The 10,327-nt window shown below is 40.2% G+C and overlaps 1 protein-coding gene across 1 annotated transcript in view; it reads left to right on the forward strand.

The window, feature by feature from the left end:
- Positions 1 to 9,860, forward strand: part of SMLR1 (small leucine-rich protein 1) — an 81,778-nt gene extending 71,918 nt beyond the window's left edge. The window contains 4 exon segments of the mRNA XM_004674113.1: positions 891 to 1,027; positions 1,601 to 1,719; positions 1,721 to 1,866; positions 9,751 to 9,860. Of these exon segments, the coding sequence (XP_004674170.1) occupies positions 891 to 1,027; positions 1,601 to 1,719; positions 1,721 to 1,866; positions 9,751 to 9,860 (512 nt within the window).
- The last annotated feature ends 467 nt before the right edge of the window (positions 9,861 to 10,327 follow it).

The following is a 10,327-nucleotide window of genomic DNA, read 5'->3' on the forward strand; positions in this document are numbered from 1 at the left end:
CTTTTCTTTTATATATTTTTTAATATATTTTTATATCAGTCTTAATTTTCATACAATGTATGCTTTATCATCTTGTGTATGGTCCCCAAGGAGTTCCCACCACCAATTCATCCATGCACCATCACGGTAGTCCCTGTGTTCTTTCCACCCATTTTGATCCTATTTCCTCCTCCGCCCCCCCTCCCAAGAATGTCTTTGGTTTATAGTTGCCCATTTACTTTGATTTTTACTTTGTTATAATTATTTCTCCCTCCCCCGCATCCCTTATTTGAGTGTCCTACATTCCTCTTATAAGAGAAACCATCCAGTATTTTTTTTCCTTTCTGGCAAATTTCATTGAGCATGATCCCTTCCAGCTCCACCCATGTTGCTCTGAATGGCATGAGTTCATATTTTTGATTGCTTAGCAATATTCCAGCATGTATATGAACCACATCCTCTTAATCCAGTCATCCAATGACTCTTTCTGAAATGCCTGTGTCTCTCTCCTGAGAGGAAGCTGTTCACTCTTCACTACTCAGGAATGCTAGACGTGCATCCAGAAACCTTCTTCATTCTTAATATTTTATAAGTCGACTTTACAGCTGGCAGCCTCCCTAGCCTCCAGTCTCTGAGGGGGGTCATTGGGGAGACAGCAGCATGTCTGTGACAGACTGTGCCAGCTGCTGACCAAATGGGGACAAGCAGAGGATTTGGACATGAGAAGAGAATGAACCCAAGCCATTTCATTTTCCTAAGTCTCCAGGAGATTCTTAGTATGTGGAAATAATTCTCATAGTTGGTTTTTAAGTAATTAAGTATCTTGAGATTCTTCATGAAAGAAGTCAATGGCAAGTTAACTTGGTCAACAAGATACTAGCAACATGGTTTATTGCCCTTTCTTTTCCCAGAAAGTCTGCAGTCACCACTCACCTATTCCATCACTGTCAGAAAGGAGTCACCTTCTGCTACTGCTAGTTGGTCGCAGAAATGTGCTGGCAGAAGAGGGCTGAGCATGCAAGCTACAAATGAGCAAGCAAAAACTAAGGTACCAAGGGGAGAGGGAAAGGGCGCCATCATTATCACATCATGCCATCCTCTTTCTGCCCCCTAGAGGATGGGAGCATGACTTACTCTTCCTTGTACATCTGGCATCTAGACATGAGGTTGGGTTCTGTGGAATTAAATGTTGGTTGAGTAAATGAATAAATGAGTAAATGAGTATACTCTCAGAACAGTATTCAGGGCAAGGCATTCTAGCAAGAAGTGACCCATTTGTATCAACTATGTATGAAGGAAAATCTACTTCTTATGGACACAACTTCATAGGTTACTAAACATGGTAACATGGTTACTAAAGTAATTTTTAACTCTGAAGTTTAGAAAATATAGGAAAAATTCTTCCTATATCAGGGCTTACATAGGAAGAGTATAATAGGTCACAGTCAGATTTGCTTAGTCAGGTACTTTTCATTCTAGGTAAGTGTCATTCCTGATTGGCAGATAAGTAGTCATCTCTGGAATGGCTTGGGAGATTCACCTTCAATTCCTCTGCACTTTGAGCTGAGTTACAGAGTAACCTGCCTGCAATCCTGCTAGAATTCAAAGACTGTTTAATTAGAGCAAAGTCCACAAAAAGTTTCAGCAACTTGTGCTCAGCAAAGGCCAGATTCCCAGAAGAAAACTAGTGCGGACTCTGGGGAAAGCGGCCTACATCCCCAGTGTACACCCCACTGGGCCAGGGGTCTGTGCAAATGAAGATGAGCTCCCTGCTGTCAGAGTTCATGAGAGAGCTCCCCAGCTGGTTCCTGCTCTCTGGAGTCTTCCTGCCTGTGACTTTGCTGCTGCTCCTTCTCATTGCCTACTTCAGGATCAAACTGATTGAGGGTAAGTTTGAAGCTACATAAGGCAGGGTAGAAGTCCTCCCCCAGGCATGCCAGTGGGAGAAGCAAAAGTGCTGACATGTTTCTGGGAGGCGGGGAGAAATACATCTCTTTGATTGGTAGGTACTTCTCAATAAGCTTTCCCTCGAGCTATCTCATTGGAGAAATTGGCAAAGTTCGAACCCTTCAGCGGTGTGGTTTTGCCACAGGCTCTGAATGCCTGCCGTAAGGGACCTCTACCTGTAGCCTCTCATAGACAAACTAAGTCAGCAGTTTGGACATGGAGTGGCTTGTTCTTGCTCTCAGGTCAAGTCATTAGCAACATTATGTCTTTACAGCCTACCTTCTCTAAGAGTTGGGTGTGTGTATATCTGTGAGTGTGGGAACACACAGTTCTTCTCAGCCACTCTAGATTAAGAAACTGTACCAAGGAGAAGATGAATACTGAATGGTATCACTTATATGTGAAATATGGAGAATTCAAATTAAAAGCTGAAGACAAGTTTAAAAATAATTAACTTTTGAAATATGACAATAAAACTGAAGTGTCCAGTGAAGAAGGCATGAAGGGAAGGGTGAGAGCAGAGAGGCAGAACATTGGACGATGATGGTGGACCATGGCTGAGTTGGCGTTGGATACAGTATGGTAGCGATACCTGACAGGAGGACCCCATCATTGGACAAGCTCAGCAATAATGTCTGTTACCCAATTTAAAAAATAAGAGTTAAACAAACTGATCTATCATTTGTCTCAAGAGAAAGAGGATGGGGGGAGGGAGGGAGGGAGGGAGAGAGGAAGGAAGGGAGGGAGGGAGTAATATTGTGCCATCAGTGTTTGGCAAATACCAGACACTTACAGATAATTGATGATTTGGTGTAAACTTCCTATGAAACTATAGTCTGAAGGTACAAAAATTCAAAACAACTAAAAAACCAAAAACTCAGGAAAGTTAAAGTGATTTGGACATAAGCAGCTGGGTCATGAATTGAGATTATTTAATCTGCTGTAATCAAAATGAAAGAAATTGGACAGTGACTTGATAAACTATGTATTAATATAGCAGCTAGCAGAATAATATAATGGATGCTAGTAGCCATTTTTGCAACATCAATAAAAAAGCAATAACATTTCTTAAGGTGGGTAGATATATATAAAAATCAGGCTTGAAAGTTCCTCCTATACTACAAAAAATTTGGCAAACCCAGTGATGCCTTAATGGATTTTTGTTACATAAGCAAGATGTTCCAAATCTTGAACATTACCCTAAAATCAAAGTGCAGTTGGGGCTATTTTATTTCTAATAGGAGACTTAGAACAAAAGAAAATCTAGAGGATAGAGAACATGGAATTTGTAAGTATTCAATCGCAACATATTAAAAAATCCCTTCATCTCTCGTCTCATCCTTATGAACAGCTCTCTTGTTGTGTGACTGGCATGTTCTGTTTTGCCCTACACATACATGTGAGAGGTTCTGTTTCATTGTCGAGTTAGTTTGCCTTCCCCTGCTCCAAAACCTGTCCGCTGGAAATTCTGCCATGGTTCATTACCACTGAGCACTGGGAAAGAGCCTCTGAACCAGGAAGATCAGAAATCCCAAGACCCTAACTCAGCATCCTTTCAGAATCTTGAATGTACAGTCACTGCTGTTCTTTCAAAGCTCTTGCAAAGGCCAGCCAGTCACAACATGCCAGGCTTCTCCTCACACCATGTAGAAGGAGAAAAAGAAGCTGGTGGTATAGTCGGGGACTCAGATTCTTCGTGTTGCCTCCAGGTTTTATCTCCTCCTGCTTTACTGGCTTGATAAAACTTTCAGTATCTCAAAAGTGTATCCAGTAATAAATAAAGCAAACAGGGCAAAATAGCCTCATGGATTCCAAAATCTTTTACTATATTTTACTTATCGGTTATTAGAGGTCAGGTCATTCAGCAGGACTGTTGGCATTTGGGACAAACTACAGAAAACAATAAATCATAGTTTTAAGAAACTATACTTACCCTGAGTGACATGGGCGTGGGGACAGCTAGAATTTATAAAAATTAAATAGGTCTACAACATTTCACTTAGATATTTAGATTGTTTGCATTGGTCTGAGGTATCAAGATAGCGGTCTGACTCCTCAGAATACTCTGAAAAAGCCAACTTTCACTTGAGAATGCAGGATGTCAGGGGGTGATACAGGAAACATGCAGGCAAAGTGTGGACCACAGCACTGGGGCCGTGGTCACTGTGAGTCATTGTGACTGTTGCAGGGTGACACCCTCCATCTTCCTCACATCTCCACTGCTGCACAAGGTCTGGAGATCAAGCCTCAGACAAAGCTCACCACCCTGAGTTTTAGCTCAATGGAATTGGAACTGCCTCTGAAGCACAGAGTGCAAGTAGTGGATCCTAGAGACAAAGTCTCACTTCACACTTCTTTCTCCCTTCATTCCAAATTCTAACATGCTGACTTTTCTTGATTTTTGGACTTGCCCAAACTGTGGATCTATTCTTTCACTCTCACACTCTCAATACCCCCTTTTTTTTTTCCCCCAGCTTAGCATCTAATGGTAGGGATCCCAAGGAACTCAGCACACTTGAGAGCCAATATTCCTTTCATTGATTTAGTGGGTTACTCTAAACTTGCAGTTGTGGAGATGTGAGTAGGAAACATTCCCATGGACTCATTCATTCATTCATTCATTTGAGAATCAATATCATATATCAAGGCTTGTCCTAGATACTGGAACAAATTTTTACTATAAACTGAAAGGACTAAAGAACAATCCCAGTCTAGAAAACCAAAAAAAGCTATCTGGCAAAATCATCAGAAGTTGGTAAGAAAGGTTGCAGTTATGCAGATATCTGGTTTTGTTAGATGTTTAGTCAAAGGGCAACAGAATGACCTGCCCTTTCTTTTGTCCTAAAGTTAAAGGGGAGCATTCCCACAAGAGGCAGGAACCCTACACAGGTAAGGGGCACCCCTACAGATGCAATGAGCCTCCATTTTCTGTGGCTATTCTCCATTGCACTGCTTTTGCAGGCTCTCACTGAAGTACAGGTTAGGAGCAAAGAAGGAGTGAATGAAGAGGTGGAAGAAGCATTTTATTGTGGTGAAAACAAAATCTACACATCAGCCACTTAATTCAACAGGGGCACTGGGGGGAAGAATGAACCCTAATGACTAATACCAGGAGTTGGCCAGTGAGCCATCCAGTGGATGTAGGACAAGACCACCCATCCAACTGGCCCAAAGCCATTTCCACGTTGCTGTTTTTCACCCTGTTGCTATAGGGGCCCAGGTGTGGTGACGTGAAGAAAGTGGGGACCTTGTAGGTACCAAGCCAGGGAGCCAGCTGAGGGCAGTCTGAGTTATATGATCCTCTCAAAAGATTTCCAATCTTCCTTTGCTTATAATCCTTTCCTTTCCCAAATGTGACCTGTGCATTGTTTTTCAGTGTAATCCCTGGTCATGGTAACCAGTGTTGAAGACAACCTTAGACTGCATGTTTTCTTTTTTATGTGGATCTGGTTTCCTTTGATTCCAAATTCTCTTTTCTCCTTAACAAAAGAAAAAAGAAACCTCTAAAAACATTTAGCTGTTTAAAATATATTTCTTTCTGTAGCTGTTTTCCTAGGGGCAAGTGGTACTATCTTCTTTCCAATTTGAGGACAAATGAAATCACTTTGTTCCAAATAAAATATTACTAGTTTGTATCTCCATTTAGCAGCTCCTACTTAAAAACTGTAAACAGATGGTCAAATGTCATGTCATTAATCTTCCAACCAAGGTTATGGCAAGTGTAATCATTCCTAGTTTGTTCCTGTAAAGAAAGGGACAATGACAGATTAACCGGTGTGCTCACAGAACCCGAGAGTCTAGCATTCTGAAACAGAGTATCAGTTTGCCTGCCTCATACATCCTGGTCTGTCAGACAAGAGAGGCATTTTAAGATGTGATGGAAAGCATGTGGAGGTATTGTAATTATTCAACATTAATCCTTACACTTCAAGTGTTAAGAGGTAATGGTGCATGTAAATTTAATTAGCATGTGGAGAACATCAATTTTCTCACAAAGGAAGAAAGAAAATTCTCTAACATCCTGAATTCTTCAAACTGTGTCACTTGCCTTGAAGAGCAGCTCTTGAGAAGGAGTCTGGAACTTTCCATTGCCACCCCCTTTATCAGCCACCACCATGGACAATTCACATCTCTTACATGGAAGTTTTGATTATCTTAACTTCCCAAATCCTGAAGTCCTGAGATTCATAAATCTCAATGTTCAGTGTCATTCCTGTGCTTAAAATGCTACCATAGAGATCAAGAGCAAAATGCTCCCTAAAAAAATTAACATTGCCCAAAATTGTCATTACATAAAAAAAAAAATGTGTCTACAGAATGCCTAAAAGTTTGTATGGACTTGGATACAAAATAAGATCAGGTCCGGCCTTCCACAGTTTACAATCTAAAACAAACAATTCAAAGTATTGAAAATGGAAAGGGGGTGAGGCATCTTTCAGGGAATTTCACATTTTAGTAGTTAGAAATCAAAAGGAAAAAAAGTACATGGAGAAATACTTAGGGTTAGCAGAGTGAAACTGCTAAGAACTCATTCTACAGAGTCAAACCAAATGGGATTTGACTTTCAGAAATGTAACAACAGACGCCCTGACTTAACCTCTTAAAGCTCTAGCTCATATAAAATAGAATAGCAGATCATACCGATAGGGTTGGTGTGGGGGTTAAGTGAGGTGATACTATCTATAAGGCTTGACAGCACCTGTTTTGAACAATGATTAGTCCAATTCCCCTGCTGACTTAATTCCAAAGACAATGTTTGTGTTATTATAATAGCTATAATAAAAATTGCCTCAAATGAGGTGGTTTGGTAACATAGATCTGAGGAGGTGTGAGTGATCCCCCTAAATCATATACACTGTTGTAAATCTGTTACTTAAATTTAAAAAATGAAATAAAAATATATCTATATAGCACCTTTAAAAAATTCACATATATATGTGTATACATATATATGGATGGTATTATATTATTAATCTAAAAATGATATAGTTATGAAAAAAAGAAAATAAATTCACCTTATAACATGGAAGAAAACTCCCCAAGGTGACTTACCCAGAAGGTAGTGCTGACTGTCCGGCTGCGAGCACACCTCTCAGCTAGCACGGCCTCTTGAGAATTAAACAGGTATCTGTCAAATAGATAATCCTTTTGGCTCAGACAAATAAACTCAGCACACACTTAAGAGCCAATTGTGGGAGAATTTTAACCAAAGAAAGAATCTTACAAAAGCTTTGAGAAAATTTGATCAATTTCTTTCTATAACAAGAATAATTATAATTATTGATGTGGGCGATTCCTAGACTCCATAGAGAGTTCTAAGTCAAGGACATTGTATTTCTTCATTTGTGAGCCAAAGAACTAACTGACTGCAGAATTTGCTGACTGCAGAATTTTCCATAATAACAAACAGAGGTGTTTCCAAGGGCACCTCGCTTATTTCTCCCTACACACTCCTTAATAGACCCATTGAAATAAAATAATGGCCAAATTGCAAACTCTTTCAGAAGGACACATTCTCTTGTTCTCCACATTGTCTAGCATAAACATGCTAGTCTTTAGACAAATCAAATTATTCTTTTCCCTTTTACCTAACACAGGGTAGATTGAGGAGCTTCCTCTTAGTCTGTATTCTAACTCTTCACTCTTATTTCTTTCAATCTCAATATTCAGGTCACCAATTTTCAGCTCTATAATATGTGTCCTGGTTTCTCATTCAAGGCAGTTTGTCTCTGACTATTAAAAATAAAAGGGAAAATTTAATTGATACTTCAATGGGATTAATATCTAAAACATGAGTCCTCTTAAGCAATACCTTTACACTAGCAATAACTTATGTGAAAAGTAGTGATGATCGCTGGTTGAGAGTGTAGTATCTGGAGTGTAACTACTTAGGATCAAATCCTGAAAGCATCAGCTTCTGTGATCTCAAGCAAATTCCTTCATCTTGATTTCTTTCTGCTTCACTTTACTTATCTGTAAAATAAGAATAATAGTGGGACATATAGCAGGAATTAAATGAGATAAGACATGAAAAGGTATTCACATAGGATCTGGCATCTAAGCGCTCAACAAATATATTAGTTTTTCAGTCTTGAGACTTATGTATGACTCCTTCGTACCGTCCCAATTAGGACAAGCAATTGTGGAAGCCTAGATGAATCCAGGTCAGGTAAAATGCATGTGTTCTGGGACACTTGACATATGAGTGCCTGACCAGAGGTAGCTTGCTTAGATTTTCATCCAAGCCAAAGAGGGCATTTTCAGGTTCAATTCCACAAACATGTGTTACCTCCCATGAGATAATAAACTTCTGGCCTCTAGTTTGGATGACTTGACTAATTATACTGCTTCTAACAAACCTTTTAAGAGTAAAAGTAAATTTGGTTGTGTTGCTGGTGACAGAAAGAGAGATTTGATTTTCTTGATGCACCTGCAAGATCTCAAGAGATACTTACTGGAATCTCAAGAGAAATCTCAGGGCTACAGATCAAATTTTTCATTGCCAGAGAAGTAGCAGTTGGAATCACATGAGCACAGATAGCACACAGAGAGGTCATTTGTGTATAGTAAAAGCCAAAGCAAGGGAATGATGAGGGCACAGAGGCTTGTCATCAAATGAGATGGAGGAAAGAAACTGGGGACTGGAAAGTGACACTTGATTTTGTAATTAGGGTGTCACTGATGAGTTTTAATATTTATTAGACCAGCTATAATTGAAGCTATATTTGAAGACCCTAAGGAGAGTTTAGGGGCAAAAAGATGAAACTCAGTTTTATTTTATTTTTTTTAACGATTTATTTATTTATGCATACAGAACTGGAGTACAGGCCAGAGGTGCAGTGGCAGTGAGAGGATTCACCAGAGACAGAGTGGGGAGCAGAACAGGCCGACTGACGAAGTACATTGCTGAGGGGAACAGCGGGCGGGTCAGGAGAGGTCTGCCACACCATCTGGGTCACCTCCCGGGTGGGAATCGAACTCATGCTGAAGTAGATTTAGCTTCTTAGTGCTGTGGGCTTTAACCCACTGCACCACCAGGGAATACCTGAAACTCAGGTTTATTTTTTAAAGATTTATTTATTTATACATACAGAACTGGGGTACAAGCCAGAGGTGAGGGGTGGGTGGTGAGAGGCTTCACCAGAGACAGAGCGGGGAGCAGAACAGGCAGATCGACGAAGTACACTGCAAGGGGAGCAGTGGGTGAATCGTGAGACGTCTGCTGCGCCATGTGGGTCACCTCCTGGGCTGGGGATTGAACTCACATGGGAGCGGCTGCAGCTAGCTTGCAGTGCTGCGTCCTAACCCTTTGTGCCACCAGGGAGGCCCCAAAACTCTGTTTCAGTAAAATATGTCCAAAGATAAAAGGGAAAAAACTAGTTTGATTTGTCTAAAGACTTAAGTGCCCGAAATTACTTGTTTGGGGAAGGAGTACAGGCAGAAATCCTATCGTATTTCCATATCCCACACCTCTGGTCTATAGACATGATTAGTAAAACTTATTTAATGTGTGTTAGTGAGAAATGGTTTTAGAATATATTTAGCATGCAATAATTTGCATTACAAAATTTATTTGACCACTCTAACCAGGACAATTCTTTAGAATATTTACATTTTGGGTAGGGGTCAGGGAGGTCAGAGAGATCCACAATAGGACTTGCTCCAGGGACCTACTGGTACCATCAAATGTCATCAGGAATGCAGGCGAGACATTGAAATTGATCAATGACACCAAAAATTTGAGAAATTGAAAATAACCAATGGCACTAAGTTATGTACAAAGTATTAACTGATTCTTTTTTACTTCTTTTTTATTTTTTTCAGTTAATGAAGAACTGTCCCAGACTCCCCATCACCAATACAACAATTGCCAACAACGACTTCATGGTGGTCAGGCTGGCTCTCCCATGTACCGGAGAACGAAACAAACATGACTATCAATGGCGAAAGCCTAGTGACTTTCTGCTGGTCAGAGTAATGTCCACAGCTTAGCTATTAAAGTAGGTCCATAAACTAGGACCACCACCAGAACAGGAAGAGGACCAAGATGCTTGTCTGAACCATACTGGTGATGGCTTCTATGAGAACCGGATTAAACAGTGGTTCTTTAGAGAACACCAAGAATGTGTTTTCTTGTGTATCCATTGTGGACTCACATCATAACTTTTCTTTTGTAGGACTGTGCTCTCTGATGGGCATATTTTTAAATTCTTCAGAATCTCTTTTACATAATCCCAAAGAAGCCCACATTATTTTGAGTTTAGAAGTGGGAGATTAAATAGAGAGCATAGGACACCCTTCTTCGGCCCCCTTTGAGAGAATCTCCACTTCCTCCTTTGCAGTGCAACTACTCTTAAATGACTTTATAAATTTCATTTCTGGTCCTGAATTTACTTCTTTT

Source organism: Condylura cristata, unplaced genomic scaffold (genome assembly GCF_000260355.1).
Source record: "Condylura cristata isolate star-nosed mole 26May11 unplaced genomic scaffold, ConCri1.0 scaffold00001, whole genome shotgun sequence".
In the NCBI taxonomy this organism is placed as follows: domain Eukaryota; kingdom Metazoa; phylum Chordata; class Mammalia; order Eulipotyphla; family Talpidae; genus Condylura; species Condylura cristata.